This window comes from Diorhabda sublineata, chromosome 4, assembly GCF_026230105.1.
Source record: "Diorhabda sublineata isolate icDioSubl1.1 chromosome 4, icDioSubl1.1, whole genome shotgun sequence".
Lineage (NCBI taxonomy): Eukaryota > Metazoa > Arthropoda > Insecta > Coleoptera > Chrysomelidae > Diorhabda > Diorhabda sublineata.
The window spans coordinates 20,791,491-20,811,226 of NC_079477.1; the positions used below are offsets into that span (position 1 = coordinate 20,791,491).

Sequence of the window (19,736 nt, forward strand, 5' to 3'; positions counted from 1 at the left end):
TTAATGTAAATAGAGAGTGAAAAATCTCTGGAACTGGTAAATGAAGCACCAAAAAAGTATTATTAATTCAAACTGGTTTGAATAATTTTGAAGAATGGATCCTTTCAGAATCATACAGAGAGTTGTCTAAAAAGTTTCCGACCTCGGCACTTATCAATGTAAGTTAGGGAATTTATTTATGCATGCATTAAGATATTTCCGCTGAAATTTCAGTCATTTTGAACGATTAGTTTCTGTTTAATAATCGTATGAGTGAGTTGTTGTGAAGATTGTTAAAAAAATGGAAAAAAGTGCCGAGCTATCGTTAGATATTTGTTTTTGAAAGGCTATACGCCTACACAAATGGAAAAGGAGTTAGACAGTATGTACGGAGACTCTGCACGATCATTTGTGTCCGTAAAATTTTGGGTACCTATCTGAATTCAAAAGTTACCATATCAACTTAACTGAGGACATGCGTTCGGGACAGCCAAAAACTGCAACAACCAGTGATATTATCGAAAAAGGTAATCAAATAGTATTGAACGATGGTCGGATTAAGGTTAGAGAGACAGAAGATATTATCGGCATATCAAAAAAATGCATTTGCCACTTATTGACTAAAGTATTATACATGCGTAAGCTATCCGTGCGTTGGTTGCCGTGTTTGCTCACTTTGGACCAAAAGCGCATTCGAAATAACATTTTCCAAGCCTTATTGATGGAGTTTAACCAAAATATTCATAACTGTAGATGAAACTGGGATACACCACTACTACCACTACAACTGAAACGGAAAAATAATCAACAGCATGGGTTGCAAAGGGTGAATCTGCTTCGAAAAAGGCAAAAACGGTTAAAAAATGATGGCGATATTTTTTCGGATAGTCATAGAATCGCTATGTTCTACTATGTTCAAAAAAGTAGAATAATAGTGGGAAAGTATTATTCATAATTACTTTATGAGGTAAAAGTATAAATTACAAAAAAGAGACCGCATTTGAAGAAAAAGGAAGCGCTTTTGCATCAATCAAGACAACGCACCTTCTTACACTTCGGTGACCGCCAAGGCTGAAATTCAAAAATAGCACTTTGAATTAAATGACTACCTACCATATGATTCCATATCTGGCCAATAGCGACTTCTTTCTATTTCATGATCTTGTTTCACTTATAGGAGAGAGATTTTCGTCAAACGAAGACATATTATTTCATACATAAACGCCTACTTTTACTTTCCTTTTGAAGGCTTAAAAAGGTTAAAGCATCGCTGTACAGAATTGAAGGAATATTTTTAAAAATGAAAATTATTATGGAAAAAAATGTCCTTGTCTTGGTTAGACCAATAATAATCTATTCAAAATATAACATGATATAATTGCAATGTATCCCTTACGAGATAATCCAATCGAGATTTCCTTTTAAGAGCAATATATAGTGAAAGAGTAACAGTAACATTCCAATCAGTTAAATATAGGTACGCGATATTAGTAACGTGCGAAGGTTAAGACATAAAAACCTACTTACTAATACTCTAGTATTTGGAAAAGGTTAATCTACAAGTAATGTCGCACAATCTCAACAAATGCTCATTGCCTATTAGGCAGATAGCTGGTTACTCTTATCGTTGAAAATAGTAATTTTTGAAAAATATCCATGTTTTTCTAATGGCACTTATATTTTTTTTTCGCCGAGACCGCAGATCGTGGTTAAAAATCCTATCAAATGTGTTGTTGAGAGAGTTTTCGATGTAGTATAACAGTGACCTGTGTAATCCTCGGAGCTGGGCGAATTTAAATATTGTACCATAATGAATAGAATCTTCCCAATCTGGTTAAAACATTTATTATTATTTCTGAACGTCGCAGAGACACATATTTTTGTAATTATCTAGGAAACTTGGCGAAGTATCTTTATTATCAACTACAATGAACCTTCTCGAATCTTTTTTTGCTTTTTATAATATTTATTATTACAATATTATACGTTTCTTAAACGTCATCAGATATTGACAGCAATGCCAATAATGGTCATAATCTAAAAATAAAATACAAGATACGGGAATAATAAATTTCAATTTTTATATTGAGCTCTAACCACTATTCTTTTATTTGCGTTTTTTCCAATCACACACAACACAATGCACTATTATAATAGATGTATACCACAGTTTAACCTCTCTTTTTAATAATTGTATTTGAATTATTGCCTACCATCATCAGAAATTCATCATCTGGTATATATAAAATTCAAAATCTGTTTCCTTGTGAAATTTTTTTGGCTATTACTCTCTGATTTCGTTTTATGGAGATAATAAACTTCACTTATATCACTGTTTAAATTTAAGTAGTGGTGTTTTTCAACATTGATAATGGGACGATAACGTTGATGGTTTCTATTGACTTAACTTTTCCGAGAAATATGCAATAAGAACATTATCTGTGTAATTTTTTTATTTTTTTACTAATACCAACAAATCGCTAGATGTATATTTTTCTTAACTCTTCTGGCAGCAGGTTTTGAGTTACATTGCATGCAATGTAATTACATGCAATCAGATTCTTCCATTATTATTTAGCTTAACAATCAAAATTTGAAAAACATTCTGCAAAACTGACGATGACGTTTCACATACAACACAAAATTATCTAAGGTAGCTTGATAAATATACAAATAAAAAGGAGTGTTATAATGATCATCCCATTTAAAAGCATTGTCGTGTTTCGCACGGTTGTAGACGTATGTATAATATGTAACTTCACGTATTTAAATGCGTTTTTGGATACTTAATTTTATTGGTTGTCGTATATAAACATGTTTTGCATTGTGAATTTGAATTTACATCTTCAAAAACATATTATTAAAAAATAAGTACATAAAACGTCACGGTGGTTGGAAATCTGTTACCGTATCAGAAACATGTGTAGAAGATATTTTAAATAACCAAATTGAGATTTCTAGCAAAATATTGAAAAATAGTCTATCTTCTTCCAAAAAAACTAAAATTTCTATTAAAATTGTGGAATCAACTCATCAAGAAATCAGCAGCATCTTCGGAAATTTATGTTGGGAGTAAATGTTTAAACTTCACTACTAATTATTATTGCAGTGAATGTAAATTGTTTTATAATAAATATTCAATTAATAATCAACTCTGTTAGGAATAAATCCTCAAAAACTAATATTTCATGTTTATTTTGTGAATTATTTTTACAGCGAAAAAAAGTTAACAATAAAAATGCGGAGTTACATATAGAAAAATCCAGATTATTTTAAAAATTAAAAGGCAAGATCATGTTTCTTAAAAATTTGTCAGCATTTATTTTAATATAAAATAGGAATGGTTGTAAACATCTTTTAACTATTTTTTGTTAATTTGTTCATCCAATAAGTTTATATTAATTCAACTTGTTGAAATTAATGTAATTCATTCAAAATTATAAAATTGTTATTATGAATAAGAGTTTTTAAAAATAGTTTTTTGTGAGAAAAACACTCAACTGGCGCAGTCCAGTATTCAGGTTCCAAAAGGTTGAAGAAGTCTTGTACATTGATTTTATGAATCCTAGCGCACTAGCAAAAGACGTGCCGGCTGGTCTTCGCGTTGACAAGATCCGTCCAACCAGAGCGTCACCGGCTACACCATTGCTGAAAGGATGCCGAATTCCGTTTCTTAGAGCTAAATTGTAATCCATTATTTGGACATCTTTTCTTGTAATTCCAAAATACTTTGCTTCCATGATCAAGATATATTGGACCAATTCCTGTTATATTTCCACCTCCTAAAACAGTTTTCCTCTCAAGCTTACGTTTTACCAGTTGTGCAGGGTCTAATGCCAACTCCTTGTATAAAGTATAAACCACATTTCTGTTGTTATTTTATTAAATTACATAACTCATCACGGTCTACCGTATAAAATAACAGCTGATTGTGATTTGTGGTTCAGAGTTCAAAAACAATGATCTACAAGACTTTTGCAAATTATATAAAATTGAATTTCTGTAATATAATGTAAACAAAAAATAATAACTCTAATTCATCTGTTGAGAGATTTCATTTCAGTTTAATTGAGCATTCTCGTTGTTTGAGAGAAACTAATAAAGATTTAACACCCGATCAATTTATGAAATATTCAATTTATTCATATAATAATTCTATTCATTCTGTTACTCAATTTACACCCTTCGAAATAATTAAAGGTCGTATAAATAATTCAGATCCTTTTGATTTAGTTGATCATTTAGTAATATCTCACTTTATTCCGAATGATAAAGGAGGTTCAAAATTAATGTATGAAAAAATTAGAGATAAGAATGGCGAAGATGAAGAAACAATAATTAATAAGAGAAATGAAAATAGAAATAACTCACCCCTCTTTTCAAATCAAGAAGTACTAAGTCAGAACTAAATTTAGAGATAAAAAATTACTTAAAAAGGCTGAAATTATAAAGAACTCTGGTATACTTTAATAAGCAGATAGAGGAACATATAAAAATATAATTGGAAAACTTAAAGTTATTTTATAAAACTTGTTACGGAATAATGAAGCTGGCAATACTAATAATACACTTCTAACATTCTATCAGAAGATCAAGACAGAAGATGTACAAATAACACAAATAAATAACCTTTGATTACCCATTAATTTAGGATCATGTTCACTTATACGAAGTGGCCCATTAATGTGTGGAAGTGCAATAACTTACTTAAGATAAAATTTACAACAAAAATATTTAAATAAAAGTTGTTATATTTGCAGAGATACACATTTCTAAAATATTTTGAGGTATACAAGATGTTCAGCCTAAGCATGACAACATAAAATAGTTTTTTTTTAATTGGGCACCCTGTAGATTTGTGTACTAACGAATTTATCGTAAAATTCTGCATCTAGCCCTTTCTTTTCTTTTCTCATAAATTGTGACGTTGCCTAGTTGGAGCGAAAAATATGAAGATCTGACGAAAATTTGTGCACTATAAATACTGTCTAGTAAACGTTATTAGTGAGAAGTAACTAAACTTGTAAGTACGAAGGTAAAGGCTAGCTGAAATGTCTGAACAAAGTAAAAATTTCGTTTTGAGTTCGAGGTGTTTTTTAGATAAGCATTATTTCAGGAGATTTCAATTAGCATTTTTTTAAATGGAACATCCAGTATATTATTTTACCATCTTATAAAACTATTTTATCCCTTCAAATTATATCTGATAACGTACACTCTAAATTTGGCTGTTTTTAAGAAAATAGCATTTTTAGTTTATGATTTAAAAATATCCACCTTTTTAACAAGTAAACACTGATTATTACGTTTAAAATACTTCTAGTTTTTGTGACAAGAACAAACCAGTAAGTTTATACCTTTAGAAACTGTAATAAAATAAATAGTGTATCTACAAAACTCAAAATGAATAAACTATACAAAAATAACTAACAACAAATAAGAAAAAACTAAAAACGTTAGATAACTATTTTATTAAAAGTTTAAAATACCATTTACTTCCATACAATAATGTATGCGATCTTCAAGAGCTCTACTAGCACGATGTAACATATTGATATCAGCAGTTCGAAAAACCTCCTTAATTCTATTCTTCATGTCTTCCTTAGTAGTCGTGGGTGTTTTGTACACTTGTTATTTGACGTAACCCAACCAAAAAAAAATCCATTTTTGTAAGGTCCGGTAAACGAGGTGGCCATTTATGGAGTACTCCTCTACCTATCCATCGTCCGGGAAAAACAGTATTTAAATGTGTATTGATCGGTTGGGTATGGTGAACTGGTGCACCTTCATGTAGGTACCACATTGGCAGCCTATCATGAGCAGGTAATTGCTGAAGTAGTGGGGTAATTCGCTTTGTGAGAAATTTAAATAAACTTTAACAGTTTCTTCAAAGAAATATGGGCCTATGACATTATTCCAATTATTCCACCCCATACATTTAATGACCGCCTTGTTTGATACAAAATTGAAAAAATCTCTGTTTTGCTGAAATTTTTTTGAGCCCACTCACAGAGGGTTAACCGCTTTTCATATTCATCATTCAATAGTTTCTGCATTCGCTGTATACGGTCAGGGTGCATTCTGTTTTTTATATTTCCCGTGTCAAGATATGATGATCTTCCGTAACTTTTAACATTACGTTCATCTCGTTGTCCTGTGACATTGCATTCTTCAACATTTCGCTTTTTCGTATGCTACACTACCTGTTCTGGTAAATCGTTGAAGCAAATTTTCCAATGTCTCTTTTCTTGGATATTTTTTCTGGAAATTTATGTTGATCTGATCCTCTGTGCGAGGCACCAATTAGAAAAATCATATCTGCCAATTTTTGTATAAGAAAATTTATGATCTTAATTGCCTCCTCGTTCGTTGTAATACGTCTAGTTAATAACTAATCACTCTGACTTAAACTGTACAAATTTAAAATTCACAGGCTACTTGATAAAACTATGGATATTTTCATTTCATTTGTTGGTAATGTGATGTTTGCTTAATATAGTTTTGTAGATATCCTATTTATTTTGTCAGTTTTTGAAGGTATAAAATTATTGGTTTGATCTTGTCACAAAAAATAAAAGTATTTTAAACGTCACATTCAGTGTTTACTTGTTAAAAAGGTGAATATTTTCAAGCCATAAACTAAAAATGCTATATTTTTAAAAACAGTCAATTTTAGACTGTATATTTCTAGACATAATACAAACAGATAAAATAGTTTTATAAGATGGTAAAAAAATATACTGGATGTTCGACTCAAAAAAATGAAGTCTTTGCTAATTGAAATCTCCTGAAATAATGCTTATCTAAAAAATTTTTTTTATATATTTTATATTCTTATAATAATTAATTAAATAATAATTTAAGAAACAGTTTAATACAAGCAAACGCAACAAATCCTATTTCATACCATAACCTAGATGAACAAATAATGGAAACAACAAAAATTTTAACCTAACCTTATCCTAACAGAAACATCAGAATAATTTAGAGAAATTTCATATATCGTTAGAAAATATAATAATAATAACTTTAAATAATTTCATAACCTTTAATATTACAATTTCACCCATTAATCTGGATTGTGAAAATTTTCTATCTACACCAATTGATAATATTGATTGATAATATATTAGATTTTCTAAATTAAATACAATCCATAGTTCAGTAATCTCTAGTCAGGAAATTTTGGAAATGAATGAAATATTTGAATACTATTCAAATTCCAAAAATTTAATGATATTTTAACATATTATCTCTCAAGTAGCCTTTTCCAAATCCAAAATAATCTTTCCTATCCATATACCTATATTGTAATCTCAAACCTCTGAATTTTTCCATTTATCCAAAATCAAAAAGTATTTATTTCTACTCAAACATACTGGGCCATGACTCCAGAAATCATTTTTATTAAAGAGGAATGAATTATTTTGCAAGAAAAATATTATTGTAGAGAAAAATTTAAACTCAGACAATTGTACTATAGAACTGTTAAATGGCCGCTCTCCTACAAACTGTTTCGTCAGTGATGTGAATCTTTAAGAAACTATAATAGAACATGTAATTAATAATGAAGTTTTAATAATTCCAACTTTAGAAACTAAAGTCTTATCCAAATGTGCTTCAGACCGCTAGTTACAAATAAAACATCCATCGATTATCAGAATTACAGGAAATTGTAGTATGCAAATAGAAAACGAAATCTTTTCAACTATACACAAATTAAAGAAACGAAAATCAATAATTTGACAAAAATTATTTTATTATTATTACGAATTGAAACACCAATAGATACGCCTTTCGCAACATGTATTTTATATCAGTTTAATCTACAGAGGACAAAAAGTTTGATTTACCAAAACATAGAAAATATCAAAAAAATTGTACAAAACATCTATACAAAAAAATGAACGGTGCTTAAACTAAAACCAGCCAATGAATTTCTAATAGCGTGTGTTGCCGCCCCTCGCTCTAATTACAGCTTCCATTCGTCTTGGAAGGCTTCTAAATAGGTTCTGAACGTATCCTTGTGGTATGTTTTAAAAAGAACATTTTGTAGGTCATCTACTGTTCTTATTGGTGCCGGATGTTGCTGAATTTACCAATTCAGGCTGGGTATCTCGACCTCTTCTAAGTACTGCCGAACTACTCTAGCAGCGTGTGGACGAGCATTATGGTGCATTAGCACAGAGTTTTCACCGATATGAGGCATATAGGGCACTACATTGGGTTCTAGTTATGGGGTTGGTTATGTACCTGTCAGCATTTAGTCTTCCACCATTCACTGGTACTAACTCCGTGCGACCCTCGAAATAAATTCCTCCCCAAACCATGATAGAGCCACCACCAAAGCTTTCAGTTCACCACGTCGCTATATACTGGTACACGCCTATCTGATAAATACAGACAAAATGTTAATTCATCCGTGAATAAAATATTGAATCAATCTTGAATATTCCAATTTGTGTGCTCTCGAGCAAATTCCAATCTTTCTACTCGATGTTCTCTGGTAAGACGTGGACCTCTAGCTGGCACTCTGGCTCATATACCCGCTTCTCTGGGCCTATTTCGAACTGTTTGTAGGCTTATTCGGACATTACGAGCAACCAACAGATCTGTTTGCAGCCTTTGAGCGGTGGTATGCCTAATTCTTAACGCCGTTAACCTCAAATAACGATCATCTTCTACCTCAAATAACGATCATCTTCTACCTCAAATAACGATCATCTACTACCTCAAATAACGATCATCTACTACCTCAAATAACGATCATCTACTACCTCAAATAACGATCATCTACTACCTCAAATAACGATCATCTACCTGGTTAGCTGCCCTGTTTCTTGATAGTAAATAACAACTCTGGATATGGTGCTTTGTTGAACTCCAATTACCCCGGCGACGTATCTTTGACTGCGGCCATCTTGTATGAGCACGATGATTCTAGCGGCTTCTTCATTCGTCACATGTCTTGTTAAACGTTGAGGCACATCCATTATCAACAAAAGAAATTTAAATTTTCACTATACAATTTGCTTAGAAAGTTCTCAATCTCAATGCATTCTCCAAGACAGAAATGATTTACTCGAGTATTTTTGCTTCCAATAAAATTTGTAAGAAATTGTGATATTTTTTGCCCATGATAAGAAACCAGAAATATCTATTAAGTTCATACATATACAGATTGTCCCAAAAAACTAAAATTAAGTATTAAAAATATCCTAAAATACCAGTGATGCGATAATTTTTGTGGGGTGTATATAAATCACCTAATTTAAGTAAAATCTCGCAAAATTGCGAAAATGAAAAAATATCATGAAATAAGAAATCCACAATCATACGATAATTGGACTATTTTCAGTAATGACAATAATTTGTTGATTAATTTAATATTTTTAATAATTCGGAAATTTAGAGGAAGACTTATAAGAAAAGAAGAATTTGAATCTGAAAAAAGAAGAGGTGCCAAGTAACAGGATCTGAAAAATAACTTACATATAGAAAAATACAAATTATTTTAAAAATTAATACGCAAAGGATCATATTTCGTAAACATTTGTCAGCATTTATTTCAATATAAAATAGGAATTGTTGTAAACATCTTTTAATAAGTTTTTGTTAATTCATTCATCCAATGGGCTTATATTAATTCAGCTTATTGAAATTAATGTAATTCATTCAAAATTGTAAAATGGTTGTATAATTGTGAATAAGTTTTTAAAAATAGTTTCTCGTAAGAAAAACATTTAACTGCGGAAATGTTTTCAACAGTTGTACAAAAAATAGATTTATATCACTTTGTCATTTCTGATTACAATTTAAAAATATATTCATTAATTTGAGAAACCTAATGAAATAGTTAGACTTTCACAACGTATACTTTTTTATTTATGTATGTTAAACGGACATCCTGTAAATAGGATAAAATAGATATGAAAAAAGCCATGTAAAATTTTAGCATTGAGAATCTATCAAAACAACAATAAACATGGTATGCATTCCTAAAATCACCAGTTATTTTAATAGAAATCTCATTTTTTGATCATTCATAATATCCTTTTCAGTTGTATCTACCTCCTTGTATTACCGCATTAAGAACGGTTATATTTGGAATACCCATGACTAGTTTCTATTTCGAGACGTCGGTTAGGTCCATAAACAATCATCGTACATTAACTATATGATTCATCGGTAACCAAATTGCTAAGTAAGATGTAATTATTATGTAGGTAGATATTGTCAAAGTTAGTACGAGTATATGGGAAAAATAATGGGAATAGATATAGTTGCATTATTCACGGGATTATACTTTGTCTCCTATCAACAAACTATAGCCCTTGAATCAGGTCATTTCAAATACAGCTCTATACACGATTCGAAACTATATTACATGTTATAGTTTCAATAGTATAGTAATGTTCTTATTTATATAACCACTTTTCAATCACAAAACGGTGGACTGAATTTATATACACAGTGTATCTTATGGCGGGTTTACACCCTACGACAAATTGAACGACAAATCGTCGTTGACAAGTTGTAACGATTTGTCGCATATCGCATGTCCGTTTACACGTACCGACTTTTCGTTCAAGTCAGTCAGTATTTTCTCCTGTGTGAGGTGAATTGTGAAGTGCTTTCCAGCAATGGAGGAATTACTGTTATGGTATATGTACATAACTTGCCTTGCAACAAGTGTGAAGAGGAAAAGAAAACCAAGAAGTAAGTGCAGTCTGCAACATATGCGCCTCCTGATGTTTTTGATCGAGAAAATACCAGCGAGGGTGTTACAGTAAAAGGTTTACGATGTAATGCAGAAAAGATGCATCACTTACAACGACGTTCTGGGGGCAAAACTTTGGAAGAAGCCAAAAAAGTTCAAAATGAATTTTGTACCTATTTTAATGGTGAGGGATCTGTGCCATGGCAGGACAAATTTGCTTTGGATGTGTAACAGACTTGCAAAGGACCAAAATTGCATAATAAATGTATTTATTCCATTCCAGAATGAGTTGAAATAGTTAAACTTTATTTTCAAAATAAACACCAGCCGCAGAAACCGATCAGAAATGAAGCTGTGGAAGTCGCTGTGTTAGGGCATGTTGAATTGGATCATGGAAGATGGAGAACCTCCTCACTATGTGGCTCCTGTAAGACAGTTCTTAGATGACCGGTTTCCTAGAAGGTGGATTGACCTGCCAGGTCACCGGATTTATCGCCAATAGACTTTTTTTGGGGACACTTAAAAAAATAAAAGTTTTGTCAAGAAGCCCGAGACCATAGAAGATCTTCGCCAACGGATTACAGCAGAGTGTAGAAACATAACACCTGATATGCTACAAAATGTTAGAAATAGATTTGAAAAAAAATCTGTATTATTGTGTATTATTGTATGGAATCAAATGGGTCATATTTTCAACATTTGTTAATGTAAGGTTTTAATAAATCAATTTAACGGCTAGTTTACTTTTTTTACAAAGCATGTTAAAAATAAATAAATATAAAACTTATTTGTATTTTCCATTGATACCAAAAATTTCGGCTTAATATCTTTAAAGCCGCTTTCGCATTAACTGTTTTAGTAAAATTCAACAAATAGGGTATCACTAGAAAGACAATTGTGTGCCCTTTCAAATGATATATCAATCGACCCCTCTTACCATTTAAAATTTGAGGGTTATTACTCACCTCCGCTAGGGGGTTAAAGGTGCAAATCGAATAATATGTTTAAAATGTGTCTGCCTTAAAAGCAAAATCGATGTGTCCGAGCATTTTTGAATTTAATTATAAAAAAACGAGAAAAGCTAGGTGCACACTTTTCGTTGGACAAACCTGTATATATAAATATTTATAAAAGAAAGATAAATTTTGTAGTTTCGACTTTTCTTTAATAACATAAGGACGTTTCGACTTTTCTTTAATAACATAAGAACAGAATGGTATACGAAACCAACTTGGTCCTCAAAATATTTAAACTTCAATTCGTGTCATCCTATGTCACAAAAAAGATCACTGATAATAAGTTTGACTGATAGACCTATCCCACTATCAGATCCTGAATTTCGATGCTTAGCTATTCAAAAAGCAAAAACTACATTGAAAGAAAATAATTATCCGGAAAAAATGATAAATGACATATTCAAGAAAAAGATAAACAGATACTACAATCAATTTAAAAACAAAACAGAAACGAAACATCAAAACATAAAACATTTTTTCTTACCATATGTACAAGGACTTTTCCAACAATTATGGAATTATTTCAATAAATGTGATATTAGTTACGTTGTCTACATAGGGCAAACATCTCAGTATTTGGAAAATAGACTAAGATGTCATCAATACGGTAAAAAAAATAGAACTGCATTAACGAACCATGAAATATAAAAAAAACATAAATTCAATTATAAAGATTCAAAAATTGTTGAATCTAATACACGAAAAAGGGAATTTTTAGAAATGGTTCACATTCATAAGAACGAAAAAGCTATAAATGATAAAAAAGATCTAAATAATTTTAATCAAATTTATAGCTCTATTTTGTGAATTCTAATAAATTTAATATACTTGAGATGTGGAAACCAAGGAAAAATTAATTTTTCTTATTAGAACAAAGTTGATTTTATCCTTATTTTGATATTCATGATGAAGGTAATCTATAGATCAATATAAATAAACATATTATCAGTTTCAATATCATAAAGACTAAATGATAAAGACTAAAGACTTAAAGAAAAGTCGAAACGTCAAAATTTATCTTTCTTTTGAAAACTATCAAAAAAAAAACTAATTTTGAATTAGAAGAGACCTAAAATCAAGAACATTTAGATGTATATATATATATATATATATATATATATATATATATATATATATATATATATTGTTCAACATATATATATACCTATATATTGGAGCTTGAAGTAAATTTTGGAAATTGTTAACTCTTTATTAAACTAAAAATCCAAGCTTTCAGGAAATGTTCTTCCCATCATTAGAGAAACTACAATATAAATGGAGAGGTAAATAAAAAATTCATACCACGTATATAATATGTGTTTAATTATATAATATTGAGACTTGCGTACAATTTGAGGATGAATTCTTAGGTGTTTTCGTAACGAAGTAAGTCATGGCAAAATATTGAGGAGATAGATTTTTATATTTAGTAGAGATATACATGGTGTTCAAGGACTTTATACAAAAAATTCGGGAGTGAGTAGATGAAGTGAAAATAATGCTGTTTTTGAGTTATATGCCTTTAAAGTTAGGAAGTCAGAAATCAAGTATATTTTCTGAATTTACATTCGAACATTATGAATTTTTAATGGATAATTACGTATGTTCATGTAGTATGTAGGACGGAATAAATAATTCTACGCTACTATCTGAAGGTCAGGGGCAGCCCATGCCCAATGGTTAACAATCCGTAACAGGGACAATCTGTAGAATCTAAACATAGCAAAAATGAATTTTTCAATCGATATTTTAACAAAAAGGTACCCTTTGATTGATTCGATAAAATTTATGGATCAGGATATATGTAGATTTTTAGATCGTTGTACATGCAAAAGAAACTGTTTGCCTGTCTGAAGAAAATTATCATAAATTGTAAATCATTTATTGAGAATACTTACAGCTTGTATTGAAACTTGTGTTGAATACTGTCGTGTTACTTGCAATAGGAAAAAACTGAAATATAGAAAAACTTAGTTGGTTAGCCTACAATCTGTCAAATAAAAGCAAAATAACTATAATAAATGTTCGAAATGCGCACCTTGCACTTATACACACCTCCGGAGGTTATTTAAAAGTTTACTAATAAAGCTGGTTTCACACGAGATGATTTTATTAATTCCCATAATTCTTAAAAGCTTGGTATATACAACACCGGTAAACACAGGAAGCGAATTGATGGATGGAATAAACTTCCATTGTGACACTATAAAACAAATGCTCTTCCAAATTTGAAGAAATGTCCTCCGTAGACTCCGGACGTTTAAGGTGCCCACTTCTTCAAACATTTATTTTAGTTTTTTTTTTGTTTTTATTTGATAAGTTGTTATCTAACCAACTAATTTTTTTTGTATGTATAATTTAGAAAATATACTTAACTGAAAGTTCTGATTTCGCTATTTATTATTATAATTTGAATTTTTTATGTCACACCATTATTTTCACTTCATCTACTCCCGAATTTTTTGCATTAAGTCCCGGAACACCCTGTATATAATGAATTATAATATAGAAAATAAATTATCAATACAAAGCTAATGCTAATGAATTAATGTTTAATGAACGCCTGCGAAGATGTAATACTTCAAATTAACTATGAATGCGGAAAATTGAAATTCTAATTTTTCTTTCTAAAAAGGTTGTTGCTGGTAAAAAAAACATTTAAAGCAAAATTTAAGCCAATTGTCCTATGAAAACCAAAAAAATCTTTTTTTTTTCAATTTGTAAATTAATTTTTGAAAAGCTTTAATAACCAATTCACACTTATTTATTTGTGCTACCGTATTTTTTGCTTCTTCAAGTAAAAATAGAATTACTATACTCCTCAATTTTCTTTTTTAAAGACGCATGTTTGAGATATTTTTCTGTTTTTTGTTATATGAACAGCATCAAAATTCTGTGGCTAAAATACAACCTAATATACATTCAATTAAATACAAAGTGAGTTTTAAATAATTAAATTCGGACACAAATTTTATATTCCAGTTTTCAGATTTGTCTTCAGTTGCTACAGGCCTTGATTTGAATAACCTTCCACTGCACCAGCTTCCTTATAATATTCTGCTACTGTATTGAAGGTGGACCTTGTTATGAGATAGTTGTTAATATATAAGTTATCAAAGGTTATTTAAAGTGGATTAGTTCACGCAATTATATTCATCTTAATGTAGGTGTTGCATGATTACATTTAAGAAGGAAAAAATGGTAATTTAAGTAAGCTCCGGCATAATGTGTATCACATGAAAAGTACCAAAAACTTTTTAAATGAATTAGAAATAGAGAATTATCTACAGACTGATCTATTTGAAATAATACGGGTCATTACATTTTCAGAGAGCGGAAAATTTTACTATAGCCACTTTAAAAATTAGTATGTGATATCTATAAATTTTCAACTACTCATTTCAGTTGCCAGTGCCTTCCTCTCAATTTTTCAGGAAGCCATATGCACTATTGCTATAAATTTGCAATTATTCCATCTAAGGGGCATCTCTGTGATGGATACAGAGGCAGTAGTTATTAGTCGCTACTTATCTGAGGCTGAAATACCAAGACAAACAACCAGCCCAAATGATACGTAAAACAAAACACATACATCAAATTGAGAAAAAAATGGCTGAATCTATTCACGAATGTATTAAAACCTTTACACATTTCTGACAATGCAATATTACTTCCGAATATATAAATAATCTTAGATAAATAATCTACTAAAACTTTCATATGAAATTCCGTCTCAATTTCTAACAAAAATTCCGTCTATCTATTACATAAACTGCAAAGGAATTTAAAGAATGTGGACAACCGACTTATAGCATATTTATATTTACGAAACTGAGAAATCCAACAACAAAAAACATCTAATACGCTATATTTAATTTACATCGCATCTCATCCGTATAACAAAAAAAACTTTGGACTCCATCTTCTGGAATCTCCGATTATCATCCGGTTTTCCGTGACGTCATGATACTTCTATAAAACAATTGAGGCGGTCAGTTCCTAAACAAAATACAATCTTCGCTCGAAGTGAAAGCTTGAGAGAATCATAGCAGGCGATCCTTGATATTTACATCCTTTTTAATACATTTTACGCGAAATGTTCGTAAACATGTATCGCTTTGGAATTATTTTAAGTGTTTTTGTGCTCATTCAACATTCTGAGGCTTCAGCTATACCAATGTGGGAATATCTCAGTAAACAAGAAAAAGTGAGTACCTACCAAAAAATGTGTAGTTTTAACTGAATAGTAATTTTATTCGAATGCAATGTGTTTAATTCATCGTGTAACATCCGATTGAGATCATATTTTTACTATATGAGTCATTTATTTGTTTTGTACCTGAATACATACAAAAAACAAGTGAACTCGACGTTCATAAATATTTCTCAGATTAAATAATAGATAATTCAACGGTTAAATATAAAAAATTGCTAAACACAAGTTGATAATTGAAATTCAATATTAGCGGCGCATGAGTACCAAAAACTATTCCACCTCAATTTGTTTATGCGATCTTCTTCAAATTGCTCAAAGTAATATTTTTAGAGAAAGGAATTTCTAAAGGATCAAAAAATCTCTTATTTATGTGAGCGCAATTGAAAAGCAGGAATAAATAATAGATTTTTTCAAAATATCTACTAGGAATATTATTAACTATTGGATGAAAAATTTAAAAAAAAATTGAATGACCAATTTAAAGTTATAAATGAAATTGTTAGAGAGAGTTTTCGAGAAATCTTTTATAGATTCTATAAATCTGAAAGGATATATTTGATCTTGCCAAATGAGAATGTTTTTACGTTATGGTGACTTATGACTTATCCTTATCCTTTAAGGAAAAGATTATTTGGGAAAAATCTAATAAAAATATTCAGGATATTGGAACCAAAAGTTTTATCAAAAATATTTACTGTATTACTCATATTAAAAGATAAGACTAAATCTAAAAAAATCTTTGGTTTTAAACTAATGAATAGATTTACCAATTAGAGAATTCAATTTAAGTGTGAATTATTGGATGAATGATTCTTAATAGAATCTAGAGTGAAATTTGTAAGAAGCAAACAGAAGTGAATGAAGATTCAAAAACTAAAATAACGAAAAAGTGATTAGTGAAGCCACAGACATTATCTGAAAATACAATCATAAGAAGACTAAATCTTAAAAAATCATTGAAGATTTCTTGATGTTATATAGTCCAGGAGAAATAGGCGCATGGGTACACATACCAATTTTTTTATGCGATCCCCTTCAAATTGCTCTACTGATGATATAAATGCATGCTGCCATGGAGCATCCCTGTGCCATTTTGCTTAAACCGAATTTTTTTAAACAATTGCAAGAAATTGTTATTTTTCAACCAGACAAACTTTTTTTTATTCTTTATTGAAATACTTAGAAAAAAGGTTCTATGACTATCTCGAAATTGGGTGAGCGCAATTGAAAAACAGGTATAAACAATGATTTTTTTAAATCGCTATATTATTAACTATTGGATGAAAAATTGAAAAAAAATTATTTGTATTTTATTTCATTCTAATATTTTTTTCATGGGTCAAAAGTACCCACTTTCGAGATTTTTCGACCCTTCGACACTTCTGTTTACATTTTAATAATTTCATTCGTGATTTTATTCAAAATCATTCATCCAATCATTCACACAAGATCAAAGTATGAATTAAAATGGATGAACAAATTGTTAATGTCACTATAGTAATTAAAATATATCCTTTCAGGTTTATAGAATCTATAAAAGATTTCTCGAAATACCTCTCTAACATTCTAAGATTTTCATTTATAACTTTAAATTTGTCATTCGATTTTTTTTAAAAAACAATATAACAAATAATGTAGATACTTTAACAAGAACAAATAAATACATATTTATATCCCTTTTATTTATGATTAAAAGTTTTTTCCTGATCAGTTAATTTATTATAACTATTAGTTATTAAACCAGAGTACCTAATTATTTTTTATGAACGAATAAAACTGAATTAGTTATCTATATATATTACGTAACTTGTTGTTTCCTAGAATATGAATAGATACAATAGTTTTATAATTACATATGTTATAGATAAAAACTGATACCTTCTATTAAATCATAATGACTAACCATTAGCAACTAAGTAAACAGTTACACAACAGAAGCCCACTGTAGAATTTGCTTAGATATGAAGAAAAAAGATCAATAGTTTTTGGAAAATTTCACAAGGGATAAATAGAAAGTCAAATAAATTTGTATATAATAATATATAAAAATAGAAAAGCTACGACAAAAGGCAAACGAAATTAAGATTACTTGTGACTGAAGCATTACAGTAATTCAAAAACGTTTGTAGGTTCTTTAATTCATTATTTGAAAATATCTCAGTATAATGTATGAATACCATTTTCAAAATGACAGTATATTTATATGAACAGAAAATATTTTTATGGGTTCACCTTGAATAAGCGTAATTATTCCAGTTCCCACAAATTTACTAGAATATACAATAATTGTTAAAATTATGTTAAAATATGGTTAATTATTCTAACAACTTCAATAACAGAATATGTGAAAATTAATTTCAATTTTCTTTTATAGATGTCGTTCCTGTATTCCATGTTTGCTACTCAAGTTGAAAATTTTTGCGATTCTTCTAATGTTCCCAACTGCAATCAAGAGTTATTGAAATATGGTTTGAACAAACTGAAACAATTACCCGAGGAATATTTGGACTCTATGGACCCTTATCAAAGAGGTGGCAGTTTAATAAGTAGGTGTAAAATAGTTTTTGATCAAATATGCTCGTACATAATATACAAAAATAACTACAAACAAATTATAAATTTATCAAATCTCAAGTAACCTTATTTGGCTTTATATAATAATATAGGTATCTTATCTTTATTACAATTCTAATAAATCTGTCACAAAGTTATATCAGTTTCGCTCGATGTAATAACTACTGTAAATGGCTGAGACTTCTCAAATGATGGCATTATTATATAAATATCATATAACCATATATTTTTCTTTGCAGTTTGGGATACAATGATGGCAGGTCATCCCTTGGCTAATACAACACCTAAACCACGTGCTACTACCACACCGAAACCAAACAGTTATGAAGATGAACCATATAGCGATTTTGAATTTGGTTCTCAAGGTTCAGCTTCTGCTAGAATTGATAATGTAGTTATAATACCAGCACCTAAACATGTTCTTAACCTCTACAACGTGCAAACCACAAGATATCCTCAACAAGTTGGTAGTGTGTTGAACGCAATTGGCACACAAAAAAAAGGACCATACACTAGGTTCCAAGAATATTATTCTGAAACTCGTACTACCACAGAAAGAACTCCAGTAGATCCCATGAATGAAGGAACGTATAAAGATGCTCCTCTCACTGGCCCTATGGTGGTTAGAGTCTACTTAGATGGTACACCCGTTGAAGACAGCATGCCTCTTCCTCAAGATGAAGATTTAAAACAGTACAAAATGTCACAAATTAAAATTCCTAACATATAGATTCAGTTTCTTATAGCTTATCTGTGATATTCTTTGTAAATCTTAATTCCTGTGGTATGTTTGAGAGATGTATGGCTGATTATTATTTATTTGAATATGTTTGCAAGAATTTTATTTATTTTAAATTTTTAGGTACAGAATTAAATCACAGAGACTGTGATTTTCGCTTAGTATCCAGTTTTATTCTGGAGATAAGTTTTAAACGTTTGATTTTTATAATTTATAAATAAGTGGTTGTGTAATAAATATTCCAAAATCAACTGGTATTTTATATATGTTGACTAACCATTGAATAAGATGGTTTATGCATAATGCAAACAATAGAATTAAACGACGAGTAAACTATATGGTAAAATGGAGCAACTGGGGAATTTATGTTTGGATCATCAGATTGATTGAATTTTTTTTTAAACTATTACTATTAAAAACCTGTATATATTTTCCAAGGAAAATTTGTATATTATTTAACAGAAGAATTTATTGAAAATTCATTAAATGAGT

General features: G+C 29.9%; 1 protein-coding gene across 1 annotated transcript; it reads left to right on the plus strand.

Annotated features, from left to right (window-relative positions):
* The first annotated feature begins 15,662 nt into the window (after positions 1-15,662).
* Positions 15,663-19,495, plus strand: LOC130443144 (rhythmically expressed gene 5 protein). The gene is made up of 3 exons (XM_056777635.1): positions 15,663-15,922; positions 18,306-18,477; positions 18,745-19,495. Exons 1-3 carry the CDS (start codon positions 15,812-15,814, stop codon positions 19,233-19,235), a joined length of 774 nt encoding a protein of 257 aa, XP_056633613.1. The 5' UTR covers positions 15,663-15,811; the 3' UTR covers positions 19,236-19,495.
* The last annotated feature ends 241 nt before the right edge of the window (positions 19,496-19,736 follow it).